The sequence below is a fragment of the Malurus melanocephalus genome, unplaced genomic scaffold (assembly GCF_030028575.1).
Source record: "Malurus melanocephalus ecotype Western Australia unplaced genomic scaffold, MMel_1.1 scaffold_113, whole genome shotgun sequence".
In the NCBI taxonomy this organism is placed as follows: Eukaryota; Metazoa; Chordata; class Aves; order Passeriformes; family Maluridae; genus Malurus; species Malurus melanocephalus.
Window position 1 is genome coordinate 1,122,949 of NW_026623345.1, and position 24,555 is coordinate 1,147,503.

At 57.4% G+C, this 24,555-nt stretch overlaps 1 protein-coding gene across 1 annotated transcript; it reads right to left on the minus strand.

Annotated features, from left to right (window-relative positions):
* Window positions 1-13,246: 13,246 nt before the first annotated feature.
* Window positions 13,247-23,691, minus strand: PHF24 (PHD finger protein 24). Its single transcript, XM_057369609.1, has 8 exons — window positions 23,387-23,691; window positions 18,029-18,401; window positions 16,760-16,945; window positions 16,215-16,293; window positions 15,908-16,110; window positions 15,419-15,585; window positions 15,101-15,202; window positions 13,247-14,996 (listed from the first exon to the last, which is right to left on the minus strand). The coding sequence occupies exons 2-8, from the start codon at window positions 18,395-18,397 to the stop codon at window positions 14,900-14,902; spliced, it is 1,203 nt and encodes a 400-aa protein (XP_057225592.1). The 5' UTR covers window positions 18,398-18,401; window positions 23,387-23,691; the 3' UTR covers window positions 13,247-14,899.
* Window positions 23,692-24,555: the final 864 nt, after the last annotated feature.

Genomic DNA, 24,555 nt, shown 5'->3' on the forward strand with positions numbered 1-24,555 from the left:
TTTTTTTTTTTTTTTTTTTTTTTTTGGTGGAGATTAATGCTCCATTCCCTGCCTGCTGCAGTCCTGACTGTGGTCTGAGCCTGATGCCTCTCTAAGGAGATGCTGGTGGGTCACCTTCCAGGACAGGTTGGGCTCTCAGTTCCAACAGAAGTCACTGTTCATGCAGGGGAACCCTGTCCAGATGTGGAAAATTTCTTCCTTGGGGGTCATCCAGCCCCTGGCCTGTCCTCTGAGGAAACCACCAGCTCTTACCAGCTCCCAGTCACCCTGGCTGTGTTGGTAGCCTCAGYATGAGGTGGGCTTGTGCCTGCCCGGCATGGGGTAACTTAGATTGGAATGGTCCCCAGCAAGCAGGATCAGCCACAAGGTCAGCATATGCTGCTTGGGGCTTTATTCAGGCTGACCTTGCAAACCACCAAGGACGGTTGTTGCAGCACTAGAAGAGCTTGTTCCAGCAGCGTCTTCTATGTCCTTGTGGTGCCATGTGTCACCAGAGCCTGACTGGCCTCCCCGGGCATGTAGGRGGAAGGGGGTGGAGGCTACTCTCGGCCATAATGATGGTGTTCGGTTTGTCCTCCCCGGCTGGGGCTGAGGATGGTGGCCGCTGTCTCCCCCTGCCAGCGCCGCCGGCGGCAGCCGAGCCGGCCGCTCCGCTCGGCTCTCCGCACCTGCGGGGGTGGCATAATGAGCCATGTCCTTGTCTCAACCTGTCGCTTCCTCTCCCGGCAGCGTCTGTGCTGCCAGCTGGGTTATTTTTTTCTTTTTCATCTTTCATTTTTTTTTCTCCTTTCTTTTTTTCCTTCCTACCGCTATTCTTGCGTGGTTCCCAGCCGGGGGTTGGCAAGCAGCCCTTGCTGGAGACCATCTCCCGGGCTGACCTTCGCCAGCCCCCTCGRATGAGCACAGCAGGGCTCTCCTGCCACCCGTGTCAGATGTGCGGGCGGCATGTGAACGGCTCTGTGTGGCACTAGGGAGCAGTGTGTGGGAGGACTYCAGTCTTCTCCAGTCCCCTGCTGTCCCCACCTGTGCTCAGGCTCTGCTGGAGTGGCCAAATCCTGAGGGCAGCAGTGGGTGGGAGGAAAAGGCAACATAAGGGATGCTGCAGTGCCTTTGCTGTGGTAGAGCCTGGGGAAAAGAAATGTTCCACTAGGCAGATYCTGCTTCTGGACACTTTGCTTTGTCCTGACCTAGCCTGCTGTCTCTCTTGCTGAAACCACCAACACAGAGGTCTAAACTGGGCATGCAGAGTGYGTGGGTGGAAAAAGCCCCTTGTGGAGCCGTCTCTTTGAGCCCTGTATCCAGCCAGGTAAAAGAGGAAAGGCAGTGTCCCCACCTCAACCTGGCGTGCTGRAATGTGGCAATTTGTCCCAGACTGCTGTGGGAAGCAGCAGCCGGCAAAAGTTTAGAATCTAGAGTGTCTTGACTCTGGTTGAGATGCTACCTAGCAAGKCAGGATGATGATAAATGAGAGCCAGCAGCACCCCCACAGCCCCTGACATCCTCCTTGCCACTCACCTCTGACCTTCACATCTCCCTGGAAGGGAGGCCAGCTGCGCCAGGGAGCCCAAATAGCGTCAGTCACCCCTGGGGATTCAACTGCACGTGGAGGACATGTGTTGAAGTTTAGGTTGGCTCTGTTTCAACTTCCAGCCTTTTGCCCTGCTTTCATCACCAAAGCAATCCTGCAGCACTTGGTTCCTCCTAGGCATGKCTTTCCCAAGTTACATTCTGACCAAGTTGTTTACTTCGTTTCTCCTGGGGATGTTGATCTCTCCAAGTTACATTTTGATCAAGTTGTTTCTGCTCCATGTTTGGCTGCAAGGGCCCTGAGTCTTTCCAGGGTCTCCAGCCACCACACCATTTAGGAAATTTTGGCCTGGAAATGTCCTGAGTCCATGTTCTCCAGGACAGTGGTGTTCCCAGGTGCTCCCAGCAGGGATGCTGTTCCTGAAAGTCATAGCTGGAGGTGGGTGTCCAGGCTGGAGACAAACCCTGCTGCATCTACTGCAAGTGTGTCTGATTCCTTTCCTTAMCAGATCCACCTGGTGCCTAATTCTTAATGTACCAAATGAGCTGTGAGGAGTTCATCAGGACAGCAGGTGGTGCCCAGTTGACTGCTRTAGGAAGCTTAATACCTATGTGCTACCAAATGTGTGACCTCTAGAATAAAAATAAAATTATTACAGGGGTTGTCTGCAAGGAGAGTTTTCTGATAGAGCGGGCAAGCTTCCCTTTGTTTTGGTCTTGGCTCTTCTCCATTGCCTACCAACCCTCCTTCCCTGTGTCTGCCCCGGCCCTATGGCAGGTGGTCTCAGAGGGATGCAGGTAATGTTTTTCTGGGAGCAGAAGATTCCACTGGTGCTGCCGTGATGCTGGTTTTCTTCTCTGCCTCCCAATAGCCTATAACTACAATCTGTCTGATTTGGCTACTTCCTGAGTATCCCATCTCCTTGGTCCAACAAGATTACAGACAGTGAGCAGGTAAAGCCATGAAGATCCCTGTGCAGAGGAGAAAGGAGTGCTGGAGGATGCTGAGATGGCCCTGTCTTGTCTTCAGAAACAAAAGGAGACATGTGGAGCTGCCTGACTTGGGGTATCTTGACTCAGTCTCAWGGGGTTTTGTGCTTCTTGGCCCTTGGACTTGTTGTATGGCACCATGCTCATTGTATGATGGCTCTGCAGATCTCCAGGTCAATGTCTGCTCCTGACAGAAAACAGTCTTGCCTAAAGCTTTTCATCAGGAGCCCAAGATTTCAGCCAGTGTTGATGTTGARCTGGGAGGGAATGCAGAGCTGGGGATGCTGGCAGGGGTTGGCTGAAGTGGTGTTGTGGCTGGAGGCTGGAGSAAGGAGGCTTTTCCTCCCTGCCTGTTTCTCTCTTGGAGGATGGGGAGATGTGGCTGGGTGTGGAGGTTATGTATAAAATAGGGAGTGGTTAACAGTCCCACCATCTGCRAGTTAAGTGCCTTTCTCATGTCCYCTGATCCAGAGAGMAGTCCTTGGGGRTTTCAGTTGGATGTGGTCTCCCTGRGCGCCTATCACAAGATATCTGAGCACATTCATCCTTTCCTGCCTGGCAGGTGAGTAGTGTCTGTAGTGGCTGACTTCTGCTTGTGTTTTTGCTGGATGCACTGCTCTGTTCTTTGGGGAAAGGAGACTGGTTTTGTCCAGATGGCCTCAAAGGTGTCCACTAACCTGTCAAGGTATCCTTCTCCTTCCACACTTGCTCAGCTTGGAGAGGCCCAACCCAGAGAGGCCAGATCCCTGGGGATGCAGATATCTGGAAGCCCTGCACGGCTGACCAACAATGTGCAGCACTGGGGCTCTCATACCCAAAGCTATGTCCTGTTTCCCATGGKGAGAACTGAAGAGAGGATTCAGCCCGGCACACGATGCCAGACCTCAAAATAAAGCTAATACATCCAAGTATCAAGTACACACAAAGAAAATACATCCAAGCCTGGTCAGGGATGATGGTGGGTGAAAGTAAACCTTTGCATTCCCCCACTTCTGATTTGCTGAGAGAGACAGCATAGTGAGGGAAAAGCTATAGTGCTGGGTAATTAGGGAGTAAATGAGGAGAGCAGCAGCGTCTCCACATGAGAACAGGATAGAAGAATTAATGCTTCAGAAAATCAGTCCCAAACTGACTCCCTGCTTTGTTTCAACTTTCAGTAAGGCAGGGGCACTGAACGTACAGCTTGGAGGATGGGGAGTGGGAGGGAGGTGGAGAGCAGAAATTGCTGCTGCTGGGAAGGAACAAAACCATAGAAGGTTCAATGTACTGGGCCTGGGGAGAGAGGCTGAGTTGCACCATGGGTACCCGGGATTGCTGCCACACAATGATGGAGGCAGAGTTCTTTGGCAAAYCACCTTCTTTATAAAGTATTGCTCAAGCTGGAGTGGGACCGAATGATCTGTGTTTGTGGAGGAGAAGGGTTCAGTGAGGGAGACAGCAGGCTGGGTCAGGACAAATCAGCAGTCTGGGCACATACAAGTGCCTGTGTCTAGTCTCAAATTCTAGATCAGGTTGAGGAAAAAATATGAATATTTAAAGTCAATTAGGAAGAGCAATCATTGAGGGAGCAGGCAGGGAGATGATGCAGAGTGAGCGCTGATGCYTTTGCTTCTTTGAGGTGTGTATCCAGTGTCTGAATCCCTGGGTCACTCTGAGGTGAGGGTTAATGCCCACTGTAGAAAATGTTTTCTGTCCAATGCAGATGTTGACACATATCTGTGCAATTCGAGGGAGGGACTGAGCTRGGCACCTGTTCTGCAGGTCCTGGGGTACCTGCAGGTGCATCAGTGTCTCACTCCTGTGTGAGGGGAGGGACTGGGGATGTGTTGTGGATCATGGATGCCAGGATCTCTGACCTGGCTCTGGGTTGGGAAAGGGTCTCACAATGATGTGCTTGTGGATGCCACACACACTGTGGTGGCTGCTACCACTGCACCACAGGTTGGTGCTGCTGAGTGAGTGGGAGGGAAGTGGAGATGGGATGTTTTCTTGGGCACCTCGAGGGACTTGCAGTTATTCTAGGAAAGGTAATGAGCTGAATTCACTTCATCTCCCAGCTTGGTGCAGTGGCTTGTCCCACACTCAGCTGGAGTTATATAAGGACACACTGGCAGAGCGGGGTTGTGCTRGGGCACAGTCAAGCACCACTCTGCCCCACTGCTTCCTGACCATGCCTGTGTCTGCCCGGTGTGTGCTGGGTCAGCAGAGCCTGTGCATTGTGAAGTGTGTCAGGCATGTGTACACATGTGTCAGGCTGCATCTGCTGGGGGTTGCACACTGGTGTGCATTGTGACACATGTGGCACCTGTGAGCCTGTGCTTCCTGGGGAGTGTTTGATGCGTGAAAACTCCAAGCCAGACTTTTTGGCTTAGTAATGGAGGTTTCTGCCCATGCCCATCCCATATGGATGTGTCAGTGGGTATTTACACACTGCCTGCAATGCACGTATGTGACCCCCATGCCTTGCACATAGCAGGACCTTCCCCCATGCCTTGCACATAGCAGGACCTGCACAGCTTCTGCCGAGTCCAGCTTAGTCTTTTTGGGGTGGAGTGACCTGTCTGGCCATGGTGAAGGTTTTTGCTACAGTAGCCTCCCTGTGTAAGGGTCTTCACTGAACCAAGGGGACAAATGTGGCTGTGAGTGTTTGTATGTGTGCTAAGGAGGTATGTCCCATGTGAGTCTCTGGTTTTGGAACCAAAAATGGAGAGGGGGCATTTCCCCCACCCAGGCAATATGGGACACCTCAATGTATCTGCCCCAATCAGGGCTTCCCTCCTGTGGAGCTGGGATTTTCCTTTGAGGACATGCATGGGAGCAGACTGTACTTCAGTTTGGTGGTGAAGAAGTCGGCTGGGGGGGCCGGAATTCCTGGAGGGGGTAGGGATGGTCGCACGTGTCTGCCACACATGTCTGCCTGCGCGTATGTTTGCATGTAAGGGCAAAGCTTCCGGAGAGGGTGAATGAATGAGGCAATTCACTATTTCAGCTCTGGCTCTGGCGAGGCTTTTCCTTTAGAGGCAGGCGTGTGCCAGTGTGTGGGCTCCTGCCTGCGTATGTGCGTGGGCTCCTGCCTGCGTGTGCAGGTGGGCATCGAGGGGGCTTCGGGAGATGTTTGCCACGTCAGGGAATTCACTGCGGGGGCTGCCGTGCGCCCCCGCAGTGCTCGCTGCCTTGTCTGCATAGCGCAGCGTTGTGTAACTTCCGATGCCCCACCGGATCTCCTTACCCGGCAGAGTGGGATGCTCGGGCTGCCCTCCCTGCCTGCTGCCGGGAGCACTTCCCCTCACCCAAATGGGATGAGGAGGGCAGTCCTAATGTCCCGTGTGCCTTTCCTCTGCACCGCAGGGGTATCCCGGGACGACAGGCCAGCTAAGGCAGACAGAGAGACTGGCTGCCGGGGAAATGCCCTTGGCAGCCAAAAAATCAGGAACCATTTTCTCGGGTCTTGCAGACTTGTGCCCCTCAAACCAGGTGTTTGCTCTGCAAGTGGTGAGAGTGGGGCATGATTCTACCCTTGTTTGCACCCCCAAAGGGCATCTCTGCTGCTGGGGATCCCTTTATGCCAGGTCTGTGAGACCTGGGCTGAGACCCAGCAACTCATCTCATACAATGCTGGGCAATGGTGAGAGGACATGGGGCTGGCAGGGTTCATCGTGCCTGGTGCCCAGAACCCTTTGGAGGTRTCCAAGGGAGACGGGGCAGTTTTGTTGCTGTGGGAAGCAGAAGAGTGGATCTGCCTGACATTTTTATCTCTCTACCACTGCGTTGCCATGCCAGTACTGCCGTTTCCATGCCAGTACAGCTGTTTCTATGCTGGTGCTGCCGTTGCCAGGCTACGGCGAGGGTGTTGGAAGAGCACATCAAGTTCTTTTGAAGATGAGAGGATGGGAGATGAAGCTGGGATGATGCTGTGGCTTCTGAATCCTGCCTTGGTGCTAGCCTAGGACAAATGGGGCACAGACTATCACAGAGGGGGCTAAACAGTGACAGAGTTGTTGCTCCCTGTAAGAGTTGGTGTGATGGATGAAGACCCTAGGGCTGGGTCCTGGCAGGTCACTGGGCTTGTGGTGCTCACCTGACTTTGCCTGGAGCTCCCRTTTTTGGTCTCTGCTCACCTGGAATTGCTTAATGCTCCCCTGGTATTGCTCTGTATTCCCCTGATACAGCCTGGTGCTCCCTCAGCATTGTGTGGTGTTCCCACAACATTGGCTCGTGCCCCTCTGGCAGTGCTCAGTGCTGTCCCAGCATTGCCCAGTGCTCCCCTGGCATTACTCAGTGCTCTCCCAGCACTGCCCACTGGGGCGCTCATCCATGCTCCCCCAACATTGCCCAGTGCTCCTCCCAGCATTTTCCACTGCTCAGGGTGATGGAGGGATGACCTGGCAGCAACCTGGTATGTCCATGGTGGTGTTTTAGCCACTGAATTTATAGTCATCCAATAAAGAAGCTAGGATTATTTGACAAACCTTGATGAACATATGGMCATGAAATCATGCTGGGTTACAGCCTCTTCCTTAATTTTTTTTCCTGCACTATCCTGTGCTGTGGTCCTGCTCTTGTAAGCCAATATGTTCAACTGATGGGACTCCTGGCTACAAGTGTTGGGGACTTCCTGAACTAAAAATGATGCTCCTTTGCAAACATCYTCCTGGGCTTTATGGTCTGGAGTGCACAAAGATCACTTGGGTGTRCTCCCCATGCATGAAGCAGCCTGTGCGCTCCCATAGCTTAATGTGGCAGCTGGCCTGGAATGTTTGTACCACAGTTATGCTGCAAAAATCTTGGCAAAGTGGGTAGAAGGGTGGTAAAGTTCAGATGGATGAGGCAGGGTGGCCYAATCAATGTATCCACTTGAGTTGTGGCTCTGTGCACTTCGCTTGCTCTTCATGCTGCTGCCAGCTCCTAAAGCACTAGATGACCCCCCAMAACAGATTTGGTACCTGTTGGCTTTGGGAACAGCTCATGTGGTGAAGTCCCCTCCTTCTGGGAAAAGGGATTGGTCCCAGAGGATGCTGAGCCCCTGGGCCTTGGCATCCTCTTCTCCTTCCTTCGATTTTTGTTGTGTGACAAGTGGTTACCTGAKAGCATTGCTGTGGGCTGGGGCCTCAGAAGAGATGCCATGAAGTGGGGCCATTTCTCCACCCTCTGAGGCCTGCCCTGTGCAGGCAACTGCTGGGCATTTTCCCATGTGTGGAAGATGTTGTCTGTTCTGCAGGACTCATGGTCTCCGAGCCAGTGCCTGGCTGTGCTGTTGGAGCCAGGGCAGGACACTCCCTTGGCTGAAAGTATTTTCTCCCCAAAAGGGAACCAGCAGTTCCTAGTTCCCCGGTTCTTGTCCTGTGTCTCACCAGTACTTGGTGTCCCTCCAGCAGAGAGGGGKAGCATTACCAGAGCATCCCACCTAGCCTCCACCTTCCCTCCACCCATCTCCATCCAGCCCCCATCCCTCCACCCCCATGCTCCAGCCTAAATAATTCCTCCTCTGCCTGGCGGTGTGCAGACTGCTCTCCTGTCCTTCCCTTAGTCATCGCTCAGCCAAGTGAGACAGATATAGTTTTGTGCGGCTCCTCACAGATCAGTCACTCCAGCCCCCGGATCATTTTCCTGCTGGGTCACGGGGTTCTCCATGCTGAACATGAGGTGCCTCCCCCCTTTATTACTCCCATCCTTGCTGCTAAAGCCCCAGGCCCCACTCCTGAGGAGTGAATGGCCCCATTGATGCTGTGTGGGTTGGCAGATAACCCAAATGGATCTCTGTGTCCCCAGTCGGCTGAGGGCTKGGTGCCTCTGCCTGTGCCAAGCACAATGCTCATTTTTTGGAGTGGCTCAGATCCAAATCCCTGCTTTCCAGGTACTCTGGCTGCCTTCCTCTTTCCCTGGCCAGCAGGATATGTCTTGGCCCCGCTGAGCTCCCACATTAGATGCTTTCTTATCAGTGTCCCATGACTTGAGGGTGAGCTGAGAGGACTATGTGTGCTGTCTTATAGGTCCAGGGGCATATCCCAAGCAGAGGGGGGATACTGGGATGCACAGCATGCACATGSCATGAATAGGGGTGATGGGGCACACATGGACATGGCATGGCACTGTACAGCTGCCCACTGTGCTACCCAGAGGGACCATCACCAGCTGCTCCAATGCTAGCCGTGGCGCTTGGGTATGTGCAGCCAAAGTGGAAAGACAGGTCCTGCCCTTTGCTGTATCCCAAATAATTTCACTCCCTGTTCTGTTTGGCAACCAACAGCCCCTGCCACACCAGCCCCAGTGCCTGGTAGGCAGTGGGGTGCAGAGAGGAACATGGAAGTCCAGGGCTGGGGCCAGTTCCCAGTCCCACTGTAATGCCAGGGCAGTAGGACCAGAGAAGTRAGGAGGCAGGCAACAAGTGCTGTTAGTGCATTGCTCCCGTATGGCCTTGCTCGGGGGCATGAGAGGACCTGGACACCCTGCCTGAGTGTTGTGTGGGCTGCCAGGATGAGTCACAGCAAAGCTGCTGTGGGAACAAGAAACTTGCTGTGCTTGGCACTGTGCTGTGCCCCCCCTGACCCCAGAGCACCCTTTGCACCACGCAGACACCTCGTGTCACCCCACGCAGCCGTGCTGTGCGGAGGAAAGTGGGAGAGAGTGTGCTGGGAATGGGAGGGAGTGTCTGGCAGTCCTGCACTGTGTCAGGGCCACCGAGCCAGCAGTGTGGGGGTGGCGGGAGCTGGTGGCACAGTGTGCGGCTTGGAAAGCATGCATAGGCCCTGTGTGGGCTCCTGTGGGTGGCCTAGGACATGTGCATTTCCTGGGAGAGGAGCACACCCTCTCCATGCTGGAGTGCCTGTGGAGTTGCGTCCTGTTGGGGCACATCATCCAGCAGCTGGCAGTGGTCTGGGTACGTGCTGGGGACGGGATGCCTTTTCCCCATTCGGGTCCCAAACCGCTCCCTCCAGACCGCCCTGTGGATTCAAGCAGCATGTGACTGGTCCCAGCAGGTGGTGGTGGGCATCGCTGTCCTACTCCTGCCACCACCTCTCSTGCCAGGCTTAATTTCCATCACTCCATCAATCTTCCCAGACAGGTTACAGTGCCTGGCATGGTCAGACCCTCCGGCTATTTTGGGGGTGCAGTGGCTGTGTATAGAGGAGGGGGTGCCCAGAGCTCCTGCCAGTGGACAAGGAGAGGAGGGGGCTCTGACCGCCCATGCAACTCATGGGGAAGGGGTGCCCTGACTCAATCCCTCTTCTCCAGTGCCCAAGATCTCCCATCTCCAGGGKGCTGTAGAGAATGGAGCCACCCCTGCAGGAGCCTGGGGCTGCCCGGGCTCAATCCCAGCTCCCTGGCAGGGGGTGTGGCCCTCCATTCACAGCCAGGGGCATATAACCAGGGAGAAGCGTGCTATGAGGCAGAGGTTGGAGTCAGAACTAGGTTTGCGGTAGGAGGGAAGGGGGGTCACCAAACAGCCTACAAAATGATTTCGGGGTATTGAAATGAGTCCCTAGGCCCCCTCTCCCTGCATCCTTCCTCCCTGGATCCCTGCTCCCTCCCTACAAGCGCTCTGCGTGTTCCCAAGTGGCACTGCCGGCGACCGGCGTGAAGCAGGGGCGACACCCCGTGGCCACCTCTCTGCTGCGGGAGACACGCACACATTTCTWATGGCCCCTTGCAATCCTTCCCAGCCCACTCACCCCCCCAGTCCTTCCTCAAGTCTCCGCAGAGGGCCCTGGTGTCCCTAGGAACCCTGATTCGGGGTGGGGTGGGGATCACTTCTGGGTAATCCAATCTCCTCATCCCAGTTCTGTGCTCCCAAATCCTCTCAGCTTTCCCACCTCCTTTCCCTGCTTGCATTTGGGGTGATGATGCTAAATGGGGACATTTATCCCTGCTCTGCATGGTCACTYCTGCTCTGGCCTGGTAGGGGAAGGATGGTTGGGGCCACCAGGGTGCCACTGCCTCCAGGGGCTGTGGCTGCTGCTTTCCCTGTCACTGTCACAGGCTGCTCAGAGATCTGCCTTTTCTTGCCAGTGGTCTCTTGACTGATCCTGTGGCAATGATGGGATGGGGCTCTGACATCTTGCTCCARTGATAATCAAGTGCCAGGGGCTCATGGGGACACTGCCCAGTGGGACCCTCTGGTCACCTTCCTCCCCTCTGTGTCAGCACAATTCTCCTGAAAGTTGTGGGGCTTTGGTGTCAGCTCATTGTGGTCACTTCCYCTCTGGATACACCAGACCTGAGGGCCCCTGGCTGAGTGCAGGGGAGCCCTGGGGACATGCAGASGTGTCCAGGCTTGGAGGAGGGTGCTATCCTGCACACCTGAGGTGCACAGMCAAGTACCCATCGTCCTCAATAACTGAGTTTTTTTTGAAGGGATGACAGCCCTGTGCAATGAMCCTGCAGCCAGGCAGAGGGGGTGACCTCAATAGAGAGTGAGGCACTACTTCCCCCCCATGTCCTGGGGCCCCCATGGGGCAGCACTCCATCACCTGTGCGTGGCTCCTGAGCCAGTGGATTTGCCAGTCCCTTCCCAGGTAGAGGGACCACCTGGGTGAAAGGTGGCCAATACTTTGACCACTGCCTGCTGTGAAATACAGGAGGCAGAGCTGCTCCCCAGGACCCCAAGACTCTGCCCCTGGCTGCAGGCTGGGTGATGCTGGACCAGAGCCCTGGGGCTAGGAACCCCCAGGTGGGGAGCACAGCACAGTGCATGGTACTTGGTGGTGGGTGACAGGTGTGGGACAGCAGGTATGTGAGCTGCACAGACACTGTCAATTCAACAGGGCTTGAGAGGGTTGGGCTGGGCAGCTGGTTCTTGCCCCAGCCTTAAATCCCATGTGAGCATCCTGATCCTTTGGTTTGAGGTCTTTGGGATCACCATGGGGACGTTTGCACTGCTGTTAAGGGAAAAGTTTGCAACTGTACTCAGTTTGCACCAGCATTCAGAGAGATTTGGGGAGAGGTTTGCACCATCATGCAGTGAGAAGATTGCGCAAGTATCCAGAGAGAGCTTTGCACCAGGTTTCAGGTGTTTAGGTTTGTACCATGTTCAGGGGAAGGTATCCCCCAGCATCTGGATACAGGTTAGTCCCAGCATTAGGGAGGGTGGTCTGCAGACAACAGAGACTTTCTTGGGACAGTGTCCCTGAGATCAGCAGTTTTGAAGGACCAGATGACATCTAAGAGAAGCCACAGCAACACCTTGCCCATTTACCCTTCATACCTCTCTCTTTTCTGCCCAGACCTTGATGCTGTGGAGACATGGCTGGGGCACACTGCTCCATGGTGGTCACTCAGCAGGGATCTATGACAGCTGSGAAGCTGGTGCTGCAGTGGTGGCAGCCCTGCAGGACACAGGYCACCATGGGTTCCTCTGGCCCTTGATAGCCAGTTCCCCAGGGACTGTGTGCCCTGGCAGGGGTACCAGACTGCTGCAGAGGGTAGCAGGATAGGCTGGGGCTGGGAGACCTGCTTGTGCCTTGTTCTCCAGGTGAAAAGCTGGGTGCAATGTGGGGTTGGATTACACTTGTGAGTTTCTGCCCTCAGTCTGGATCCTGTAGGGTTTGGGGGTGTGGYTTTGGGATACTGGCAGCGGATGCTCCACTCCGAGGGCCCTCAATCCTATGCTCTGTGCCAGCTTGCTCTTCATTTCCAGCAGACGGAGCAATAACACAGTGATTTAACATCATCTCGCCATGAGAGGGCTTCCCTGGGTTTCCCTCCACTGACAGAGCCTGCATCATCACCAATCCATGACATCCCACTATCGAGCACAAAATCATCGTCAGCTCCCCCTTCCTGCAGAYGTCCACCCTCTTCCCCAAGGTGATGAGTGCCTCTCCCAGGTGACACAGCTAATTTTACGGCTAATCTGGTTCTCAGAGCCTGAAATGCTTGCTGGATTTTCTCTGTGGGTGAGCTGGAGACCACTGTTGTGGTTTGTACGCAATGGTAACCCGCTGCGACTGTGGGAGTGGGCTCAAATGTCCAAGTCAAGCTTTTTCTGGATGCAAGGGTGTCCCACTGTGGCCGTGGGAGTGAGCTCAGATGTCCAAGTCAAGCTTCTGGCAGCAAGCTCTGCATCCCCCCTCCTAATTCCCTCCCAGATCCTCTCCTCAAAATCCCATGCCCCTCCCAGCTGCAGCATAGGCACTGTGCAAAGGAAGACCCTCCAGCCTGGTGAGCCCCCTTTACTGGCAGCCTGGTTCCCACAGACCGTGTGCTGCCAGCCACAACTGCAGCTTTCCCTGGGAGCTCTGTGGATGTGACTAGCTGGAGCATTCCAGCCATGGGGGCACTCTCTTGGGGAACTCTGGTGTCTCTGTGGGGTTATTTTGGATTTTCCAACTGCTGCAGACAGCCTGTTCCCAGCACCCAGCTGTCTCAAGTGCTCAGTGCTCCGTTCTCAGCATCCAGTGCCTCTGAAGGCAGGGACCACATTCATCCCAGGGGAGGGGTGTCCCTTCCACTGCAGTGTTTGGGGTGGTTCCAGGACCAGCCAGGCACTCTCCTTAATGTCTGCCTTCCTGGGGAGACATGGGCCACCCTGAGTTTGCCAGGTYCTGGGCACATCTGCTGTCTTCCCCCCATCACTGTTTTAGGATGCTCTGGGGACAAGAGGCCAAGTCTGTCTGATCGGACAGTGACCTGAGTCTGGGGTATTTTAAACAATAGACAGCTGTGGGTCCYAAGAAATGCCCTCAGAGAAGCCAAAATCCCTAAAAGCACACCAGACAGAGGCTAGCTGGACACAGCTGTTTAATGGATGTATCTCAGTACAGATAGGGAGCTGCAACCCACGCACCCACGGCCGCCTCCTCGCCATGGCTCTGGCCACATCTCGGACCTGGCATCCGAAATATCCCCATTGGCGCGCTGGCCACATCTCGGACCTGGCATCCAAAATATCCCCATTGGCCTGGCATGCCAGGGTGGTAGAGGAAGATGTCGTGGCACTGGTGCGCCTCCTGGTCTTGCAGTGGGAGAGACCCTGGAGAGGGGAGCTGTGCCCTGGCTGGGGGAAGGGGACTGGCTGGGCTGATGCCCCCAGGGCATCGGGGATGGAGGTGAGGGAGTGACCAGGTTGTTGCAGGTGCATCACTGGTCTGTGTACACCCCGGGGCCTTCGGCTGAGGCAGGGCACACCAGGCAGGGAGAAGCTGAGGGCACTGCAGGGAAAGGATTAGGGGGGCAGGGAGCAGCTGCWGGGGCTGCGGTGGGACCTGGGCATCCCAACCCCTGGTGTGTTTGGGGCAAGGTTTCTGGGCTCCCTGCTCCTTCACTTGTGGGCTGAGTGCATCTAACTACCTTAGGGCTGCCAAGCACCAACCCGGTCCAGTGAATGCCTCATTCCTGTAGCTGACACCTGTGGGGGCTCTGGGCTCTGTCTCCTCCTCCTCACCACCCGCTCTAATGCTCCCAACGAGGTGAGGTCACCCACTTGATGTGGTGGGCAGAGAGCAGAACTGAATGGAGTTGGTGTGGAACTGGAATGGTGAGCAGGCGAAGAACATCCCTTGCAACTGGGGGTACAGGAGGGGCTGAGGGATGCAGAGGAGTGCTGCCAGCAAGGTCAGATGCATAGGAGGCTTTCCCTACATCTGACGTTGCCTTCCCGCCCCTCTGATGCTTTCTGTTCCCAGAGCTCTCTCTCACACCATCACTCCTGGCGTTAAATAGTTGGTCGCCAGCAGGGAGGGGCTGAGCCATGCCAGGGAACAGTCTCCCAGACACAACCATGGGCCGTGCAAGGATGGACCGACTGGGCTCCAGCCCCTGGTGGAGCAGGGCAGGGATGTGAATGACCCCAGGAGGGGTCAGTCACATTCCCCAAGGATCCACCATGCCAGTGAGCTGAGGCACTGCTTGCCGCAGACCTGCTGCCCGTGGCACACAGAGGCTCAGCCATGAGCCCCATGGTGCTGTGGGAGGCTGGGGGCACACGGATGCTCTGGGTTCTGCTGTCACCCCACAACTACCCAGGGCAGRCCCTGCTCTGTCTGYGGGTCCTGGGATCAGGTCCTGGCAKCTGTGGGGGTGCTCTGGGATTGGGGATCATGGGGGCAGCACATCCCCTGCCTCTTGTGCCCCATGGTGACCCCAGGCATGGGACTCTTCCCCACTGTGGTCCCTCCAAAGTGGGGGGGAGGGCAGTGGGGACACGCCCTGCCCCGCCCAGCTTCCCCCCACCAATCAGAGACCTGAGAACCGCTCCCGCTCCCTCAGCCAATCAAAGCCCAGCACCCAGCCTCTTCACAGCCAATCCAAGGGGGGGGGGTGGGGCAAAAGGCAGCATGGCCACTTCCCCGCCAGCCAATCGGTGCCCGGCTGTGCCCACGGGGAGGGAGGGCGGGGCAGGTCAGCATGGCGGGCGTGGCACTGCGCCCTCGAGGCGCGGCCGGGTCTAGGCGGGGGGCTGCAGGTGCAGGGCTGCGCTGTTGGGGCGTGCGGCCAGGATGTAGACGACATTCTCCCGCAGGAATCCAGGCCAGTCAATGTTCCTGTGGGCAGATGTGGGCTTGTCAGACACCCAGGAAATGCTACACCCTCTGGGTCACCCCGCAAAATGGGGGTGTCTACAATCCCCCAACCATCCCTGCCTCACCTGGTCTCGTCCTGCTTTGTGGCTGGCAGGATCTTCTCCGGGCTCTTGCCATTCCTGCTGCTGGCGGGGCTGCCCTCTGATATGGGGCCCACATGGCTGATGCTGTGGCAGGGAGGAGGATGCTCTTCATCCCCACTCCTTGCACTGCAAATGGTGGTGGTGGGGGAAGAGGGTGCACAGGGATGAGAGGCCATGGAAGGGGAGCTGGCGGGAAGGGGGAGCAGCCATTTGTGTGCTGAGCCGCTTTGGTAGTTGTTGGGGCTGTGGTGGGAGTCTTGGACGGGTATCACCCCTACACCAGGGTGGGCATCCCCTTACCTGACGTTGCAGGACAGCATCTCCTTTTGGTGCTTGCGGAACCAGGTGTGCCGGGCCTGGCGGCACTCGCCCTCCCCGATTAAGCCATCGTTGTCCTGGTCCAGGGCCAGGAAGGCTGCCCGTGCCCGCTCCCGCTCCTTGGGTGTCAGCAGCCGCAGAAGGGCATTCTACAGGGTCAGAGAAGTGAAGGTGGAGCATTCATCCTGTGGGAATCTCCCTGCTCGTACGCCCAAAGCTGTGGGGGTCTCCACCCTAAGTGCCATGGCCAGGAGGGCTGGCTGTGGGAGTCAGCTCCAGACGCCACAGCCTTGAGCATCAGCTGTAGGAGAGAGCTTTGGCTGCCATGACCATGGGTGCTGGTCATGCGCACTGACCTTGGGTGCTGTGGGTGTGGGTGCTGGCCCCAGGTGYCCCTACCACAGGTGCTGGCCACGGTAGCCAGCTGTGGGTGGCAGCTATGGGAGCTAGCCCTGGATGCCACAACCATACCTGCGGCCGTATTTTCTGCAGCAGCTGGATGGACTCGTGGGAGAGGAAGTCCTGCCACTCGATGTGCCCCTTCTTGTCGGGGTCCAGGGCGTTGAACTGCAGGGCTGCCTGCTCTTCCTGCGCCTCGGGCATAGTCCGCTCAAACTGCTGCTTGTGCACTTGGTGTTTGTAGTGCAGGAAGTCATCCAGGGTCAGGCAGCTCTCTGTAGGGGACAGATTGGCTGTGCTGCGCCCAGGAAGGAGGGGGGCCCACCTCCCCAGCTGCTTCCCACAGCCATCTGGGACCCAGCGTACAGAGGGTACGCACCTGGAATGATCTTGCAGCTCTTCAGGGTCTCCATCAGGCTGTACATCTCTTCCTCTGTCAGCAACAGATTGAGGTTGTCCTGGGGTGGGGGGCAGAGAGGAGCCATGGGGCAAAGACATGGGGTGGAGGAAGCACATGTCTATATGGCAGCACTGGATTCCCATGAAAGCGTGTSGGTATGGGCACCCAGAGAGGGTAGTTGTGCTGAGTCACCCTGGGGTGCTGCCGTGGGATGCCTCCAAGTCCCTGGGCTTTGGCCATTCCAGCTCTGCCATAACATCTTGTGTGCCCATGGTGTCACATACCCCACCAAGGTCTGGGGGAGCTGACTGCAGGGGTGGGGAGGCGACAAAGGGCCACTGTCCTGGGTATCTGGTGAGCCCATCAGGCCAAGGTGGGCAGTGGGAACTGGAGAGCAGCAGGTCTGCCATTGCTCCAGACCAGGCTGTGAGGTGGGACCCTGCTCATATCCGTGTGGGGCAAAGTTCCCTGGGGAGCACCCACCACCCAGCAGAAGCCTGGTGACCCCTACTCCAGGCACTCACGCAGTAGTAGCAGCTCCAACCCGTCTCGGTGTGCGCCGTCTCTGTCACCTCCACGGCGCTGTCCTTCTGCAGGTATCCCATGCGGCGCAGGCAGCCATCATGGTACACCCGGTGGCAGATGCGGCACGGAAAGAGGCTCTCGGCYGTCCACACCTCGCAGATCTCACACATTTCATCATTCACGATCTGGGGATGGATGGGCACGTGCTCAGCAGAGCAGTGTGGGCAGGGGCTTGGCTTCTCGTGCTCGGTGATGCTTTGCAGGTGGGGTGGTTGTTGAGGAGCAGAGAGGACAGGAAGATGGGAATGCATGGGGCTGGTTAAGGGAAATGACATGGCTGGTTGAGTTAGAGGAAGGAGAGTGTGTTTGTGGGGTAAATGGTGAGTGGATGGGTTTGGCTATAGGGCTGGTGGGTTCTCTGGGGTGCAGCATGGTAGGTGTTGGTGGTTGGACTGTAAGGTTGTAGACTGGCTGGTCTTTTGGGTTGTAAGTATGGATGAATAAGCAGTAAGGTTTTCCACACATTTTCATTTCCACTTCCAGTGAGATACTAACTGGTGTATTATATGGCTGTCCTGGGTGATCTAGCCTCAGAGCATAGTTGGACAGTGAAACAGGCTACCCAGGGCAGTGGTCACAGCACCAAACCTGGACAACACTCTCAGRCACATGGAGTGATTCTTGGGCTGCCCTGTGCACAGCCAGGAGCTGGATGTTGGTGACCCATGTGGGTCCCTTCTAACTCAGAGTATTTTATATCTGTACGGGTCTATACAAGGCTGTAGGTGGGCTGGGGTGTGGGTTTGCTGGGTGAGTGGATGGGTAAGGTTGTGAGTATGGGTAGGTGGGCTGCAGGATTGGGGCTATGGATGGATAAACTGTTGGGCAGGGCCATCAGGGCTGCAGAGGGGAGGCCTGAGCTGCAGGGTGATTGACTGTAGGCTGACAAACCGGGAGGTCAAATCGTGCTCTCCTCCCCAGACCTAGGGCTGTCTGTGCCCATCAGTGACTTCTTTCCACGACACTCCAGGTCCTTTCAGGGCACATCTGAACATTTGCGTCCCCCTCCGTGTGGCACCTCCACCTGCCCAGCCTGGCCAATGGCACTCTGCCCCACTGAGCCACCTCCACAGGGCTTTGCCATGCCCTTCGAGACTGTCACTGCCTGGCAAGCACTCAGGTGCTTGTGCAGCCCTGGGCTCTCCTCCGTGACCCTCCAGCCCTGTCCCCATCCCTCCCACGCTGTTTCTGTGGTTTCATCAGCTCACCTGCTCCCTCTGCTCCAGGCTGATGTCCGGGGGCTCATCATCGTGCAGCTCTCTCTTGGGCCGGATGAAGGCAGGCGGCGTGAACCTGTTGGCCCGGTCAAACTCCTCCGGCTCCACGCCCCGGCCATCCCGCAGCCGCTCCCAGGCTGCCTTGCTGGCACTGCTCTCCTCCGCCTGGGAAGGTCCTGCCGACGGYTCCTCCTCTCCCTCCTGCACCTCTTGCTCCAGCGTCCCCTGGCGTGTGGTCCCCGCCTCCGCCCGACGCCGTGTCGATGGCTGCTCCCGCAGCCCGTCCTTGAAGGCTGACACGGCCAAGCTGACCTTCTGCACCCTCTCCACCGTCTGCCTCCTGGACATCAGCACCCCCATGGCTCTGCGGTGGGAAGGAATGTGCCATGTCCCAGACACCAAAAGGGTGTCACAGTGGTTTTCCCCCCAGCTGTGTGAAGAGCAGCTCAGGGTAGGGACAAATGGGGTCTATGTGACAAGCTGATGCTGGGGTTGTGGGGAGATGGATCCCTGGCCWTGAAGGGTCTGAGTGTTGGTGAGGGAGTGGGACAGAAGGCAGGGATTTGGTTTGGGGGTGCCTCCCCCACCCTTGCTCTCTAGACTCCAGCTTAACAAGAAGCACATYCAGGCCTTTCCCATGTCAGATCAGTAAATCCCAGAGGGACTGGGACCAGCTGTAACCCTCCTCCTTGYGTGCATCTCCTTTCTGCCTTGAACGCAGCCTCTGTGGCCAGTCAAGGGTGAAAGATATTGTCCTGGCAGCTCTGCCCAGGACTAGGTCATAGCAGGTCTGGCGCTGACCCCTCACCTTCCTTAAATYCCTCTTCACTCACCTGCCTTTCTTGCGCTCACATGCATTTTTGTGTGGCACTGAGGTGATCATTGGGCATCCTGCATCCTGCAAGGACCCATGTGAGGAGGCTGTCCCAGCCGTAGGAGGGCTGTGAGGRTGCAAGAGGGAGGAGGAGCAGTGTATGGGACTGGGGCACATGGGTCCCAAGAAGGATGTGTGGCTTCAGTACCAAGGGAAGACCATCTTAGGGCAGAATGGGGAGACCAACATTAGCAGCAATAACAAGTTGGACTCTGTCTCACTGGGTGTGAGTTGAAGCTGGGGAGAAGCAGGATTTGGTCTCCAGCGTTGTGGGGCACAGCATTACCCCACATGGGTCCAAGTGCTTCCCTCGTGCCATGCTGGGGGTGCATTATGGAAGGTGCTGCCCAGGGCAGTGGTGGAATCACYRTTCCTGGAAGTGTTTAAAAAACATGTAGACATGGCACTTAGGGACATAGTTTAGTGGTGGCCTTAGTAAGGGGTTAATGGTTGGACTTGATGATCTTAGAGGTCTTTTCAAGCCTTAATTATTCTCTAATTCTATGCTGCGGCAAAGAGGCACCTCCAGCTGGTGCCCAGGGACCAGGAGGCAAAGCGGGGAGATCTGAGCAGCAATCTCCCGCCCCGTCAGCCTCAGCTGGGGAGTCCCCACGTAGCGGGGTAATTAGCAGCACGCGTGCACACGCTGGGATGTCAGTGTCTGCGGGAGGACTCGACACCGCGGGCACTGCTGTGGCAGGGAGCCTGGTCAGGGTAATTACAGGTACCCCGCAGCAGCAGGGCCGAGCGGAGCGGAGCAGAGCGTGCTGGCAGGCGGCAAACACCACTGCGTGCACACGCATGTGATTTCCCAGCCTCTCCCCACCACCGCGGGACCATCTGCCTGCAGATTCCCACGCGCTGAGCCGGGTTTGCAACACGTGTGGGCCCCGTCCTGTGTGTGGGGGTCCCAGCAGCGTGCGCCGTGTGGGTTGGGGGATTTGCACCTGGTGGCCGTGGTGCCCGGCTTGGAGCTGGTGCTCGGCATTCTTCAGCTCCCGGGGCTTTGCAAAGGTGGGAGCGGGGCAGAGCTGGAGGCACGTGTCCAAGCCACAGCAACAGCATCTCTGCGGCTGTGCCAGAGGGAAGGAAAACACCTGGGTGTTTCTACCTCCTCGCCGTGCCACCACCCTCTGCCTGGCTGGCTCAGGATCACGTCTGCCGTGGTCAGGATCAGCTCTGCTGCTGGGCAGCATTGCAGCTCTGCCTGCGAGCGAGAGAGTCGGAGATGTCACAGGGAAATCCCCCCAAAATCTGCCTTTGCAGGTTCCTGCACTACCGAGCGCTGGCCAGATCCAGGCTTRCTCCTGCCCAAGGCTTGGGCAGGAACAGGGAGGAGAGGGTCCTAGGGGGACAGGGAGGGGCTAGGCTCATGGAGAAGAGTGAAAAGAGGGGTGTGGCCCACAGCACTCCTGTCTCCCTGGTACCCACACGGGTATTCCTGATCCCAGCCTGCTGTCTGCTTCTCCCCACAGTGCTGCTGAGCTCGGGGTGCCCCAGCCCCAGGCACCCTGCAGTGCAGTGGGGCTGCCTGGGCWCTGGAAGGGTGGCTGGTGTGTGGACCTGCTCTATTCCCCCCCAGCTCAGGTTCCCTGGGTGTTCATGTCGTAGTCACCCACCTGCACTGTGCTGCTGCTGGAAGATCCCAGCCCAYCTCCCTATTTTGTGTCCTCTCCAAAGTCTACTCCTGAGTGCCTTCTGCCACTGGCTACTGTGTGCCTGGAGCCTGGACAGTGTCACTCCTTTCATGACTTCTGTCTGCTCTCAGCTCTGCTGGTCTCCCTGCCCCTGCCAGTGCTGCACAGCTGGATCCTGTCTGCACATCCAGAGCTGAATGGCTTCACCCTGAGCTCAGTCTCCACACTCCACTGCCTTTCCGTAGGCCCCGTTGCTCCTCAGATACCCCAAACTTGCTCTGCACTCTCCAGACCCCTTTTTGTCTGTGCCTCATGCCCTGCTTGTCCTGCCTGGCTTTGTGGGGTGGGACTTCACCCTCACACAGAACCTGGCCTCACTCGGGGTCCTGCCAGACTTGGAGAGTCYCCCTTCTCCTGGGGAGGGAGGACAGGGGCAATCTTTCCTCATAGCAGCCSAGACACCTGAGCAGCCCCTGCGTCCCCACATGTCCTTGGGGGAAGGTTTCTCCAGCGCTATTTGTGTCCACCCCCCAAGGCAAACAGAACCACCACCTGTCTCACCGTGACCAAAGAGGTGCGGGGGCCTCGACCTTGCTGCCAGGCTGCAGTGTGGGGCTATTTTTAGGTCGCCCCCACAGAGGAGCTAAATCTGGGCACAGGAAGGAGCTGCCTGTAAACACCCGGCTGCACTGAACCCTGTCAGCACTGGGGGCTGTCACAGTGGGTGGTGGGCACCTTCCCAACCCCTTCACTTCCCTTCCCTTCCCTTGCCCCCAGCCCCCTGCACCCCTGCCCTGATCCTTGGGCAACACCCGTTCCCCTCACTCTTCTCCTTCGGATTTGCTCCTTGCCGCTTCATTCCTGCAGCAAAACGCTGAGCCAGAAAGCACTTCATCCTCTTAGCACCCATGGACGCATCTTTCCCAGCCTCACGCTCCTCTCTGCGTGGGGGAAACTGAGCACTGAAGCAAGGCTGGTGCAGCTGGAGTGGGGATTAAGCCTGTGTTAGGTGGGAAAGGGGAGAGAGCTGGTGGCTAGTACGGAGGCACCCCGGGAGAAGGAAACAGGGCAGAGCATCTGGATGCAAGCACARCCAGTGGTTCCTGCGTGGCTGCAAAATCTCTCTCGCAATGCAGAGCACACGTGGCTTGTGCTGGGGTTACGGGGTGCCAGGTTAGTGGTGGGTGCGGGGCGGCGGGTGACACRCAGGTGGGCGTAGCGCGGCGCAGCGGGGGCGGTGTGGTGGCTGCGAGCGCAGGACGGATGCGTCGGGGAACAGCACAGGGGAGGTGTCTTCGTTAGGAATGGATGCATTATGGGGTGTGTGAGGGGCAAGGGGTGGATGTGTTTTGGGGYGGGTGTGCTACGGCGTGGCTGGCAGCACAGGGCAGGTGTTATGGCACACGAAGGGTGTCGCAGAGGCTGTGGGCATGGGGTGGGTGGTGGCTTTGGGTGCAGGGATGTTGCAGCAGCTGTGGGAATGGGGTGATGTCAGTGGCAGCTGGGGTTGCGGGATGGGTGCTTTTCGGGGGCTGGGGGTGCAGGGTGAGCTGTTGTGGTGTGCAGTGGCAGCCCAGGGATATAGGGGTGTGAGTGCACAGGGTCTGTAGGACTGACAGTTACCTGCCCCACGGTGTGTCCTCGCTGCAAGGCCCTGTCAGCAAATGAAGGGTCAGCAGGTGCTTGGGCTGATGCACCCTTGAGTAGGGTCCACGGCACTCACCTTCATCAGGGGATGCATCAGGGGCRGGCTGGGAGCAGAACCCCCTTGTGTGCCAGGAGCAAGCTCTCTGATTGTGGGCAATGATGCACCTGGTTGCCACGGGCTGCCAGAGGGTCAGGCCTCCTCCCTGCCCTCTCCAAGCTTCTGGGTCTTTTGCCCCACAGTGCTGTGCTCCTTCTGGGAGCATTAGGGACCTTGGGGGCAGAGGGGTGGGGTACCAACAGAGAGGACAGCCCTGGAACCTTGGAGCCCATGGCATGGACATGTCTGAAGGGCATGGAGCAGGGCTGARASGAGCAGGGCTGAGAGGAGCAGGGCTGCCACGGCTCTGGCATGGCTCTGGCACAGCCCTGCACGCTCTGATAGTAGCTCACTTCCTGGGGTGAGGGGGGCCAGGCTGCAAAGGCAGCAGGCTCTGCTTAGGGGTCATTGCATTCCACCTCTTTGAGCTGGCTGCAGATGGCCACAGGGGTCTGGCAGCATCCCCTTGTCCCCTCTCCCAGGCAGACAGCACATGCTGGAACTGTGGCACTGCTGGGACTGCTGCTGCTGCGAGATGATCTATTTGCCATGGGGCAGGGAGGTCCGTGGCTGATGGTACCCTCCCACCCTCTGCAGGGCTGTGGGRGTCCAGTGGGGATATCTGTGGGGGGTAGCAGGAGCCCCAGCTGTGCTGTGTCCCAGTCCTGGGGACAYCAAGCCGGTGGCTGCTGTCCCTGCCGGATCGGGTTGCCCGTCCTGCCGCGCTATGGCAGATTTTATAGGTGTGTCGCACGCTTTCATCTCCCAGAGGGGGATGAAAATGCCGTGACAGCAGAGTCCCTTCCTCTGCAGCAGACACAGCTCCTGCCCAGCTCCACACTTCTCCTTCTCCTCTCCCTCCCCAGCCCCTCTCCCCAGTACCCACATGAGGACCCCAATGCCTGGGCAGGACCCTCTCACCCCATCACCATCCCCACTCCCAGGMATCCCATCCCAGCAGCTCTGGCCACCCTCCCTGGCACCAGGACCCCGGGGTCAGTGGGGAAACCCACCCAAGGGTGACACGATATGTGGACAGCCCGTGCCACGCACCCAGCAAAGCACCGACAATGGCAAAAAAAAACCCCACTTACCAGGATCAGGGTCGCTCTGGGAACACGAGCCCTAGACAGCAGTCCACACGGTGTCCATCGCCGCTGCCTCTGGCCACCAGCCCCTCTCCAGCCGCGGGCGCTCACCGCATGCCGTGCCCCGCGTGCAAATCCCTGTCAGGGGATGGAGCGGCGAGGGTGGTACCCGGGAAGCCAGAGCCGTGCACTTGCTGCCGGAGGATGCAGGAGGCAGCGAGATGCTGGGAGCGGATGCCTGTGTCTAGCGCGCACACGCACACACACACACACGCACACACACTCACTCTCGGAGGAAGCAGGGAGCTTGTGACTGGGGCTGAGCAGATGCAGCCTGGTTTGCTGTCCCTGTACCAATTGCTGCCCGAGCCGTGTTAAAAAGCTCTCAGAGAAACGAAGATTTTTTTTAACTGGGCTGACGTGTGCTGGAATATACCAATAAAAGCTTTCCCTGCATCTCCTTTGGCCCCCTGGGTTGAACCGCCTTTCTTAGAAAAAACCTCAAGGATTAGAGATGGGACTGCATCCAAGGATGAGCAAAGGTTTCATCTACCCCCCCGCTCCGTGCGGGGTCTTCCCCACACCGGTGCCCCAGTCACAGGCTACCTGCCCCYCCTTTAACCCAATACCTGCTGGTCAGTGTTGCAGGCAGGCTGTCCTACCCACGCTGTGGTGCAGCAGGGGCACGGTGGCTGCTGGCTAAGTGCAGCCCTGTTTTCCCAGTGCAATGCAAAACCTGGGCTTTTTGTTCTCCTTGTCCCCAGAACTTGACAGAACACCCGGGTGCACACCACAGGGCTGCAGCAGGCCTGGGGGCTCACGAGGGTTCTGAAGGGGGGGCAGGAGGGAAGATGCTGATGGGGAGAGGAGGGCACAGCTCTAATGCAGCACCTCTGAAGGCAGAATATCTGCCTCTTGTGCATCCTCAGCTGCCCCACATCAGCTTGGTGGAGATGGTTGCTCAGCCCCCCTACACCTTCCTGGAAGGGGCTACCACTGGTAATGGGCTGTGCTTTTCCCTTCAGGAATAGACAGCTTTACAAAGAGGATGATTTGGGATGAAACACTCTGAGCCCTGGAGCAGCTTCATCCAGGCTCGGGATTAGTGCTGAAGGTGAGAGCAGAGGGGCTTGGGCAGTGGGGATGTTGCAGGGATACCCTGCTGCTTGGGTAGG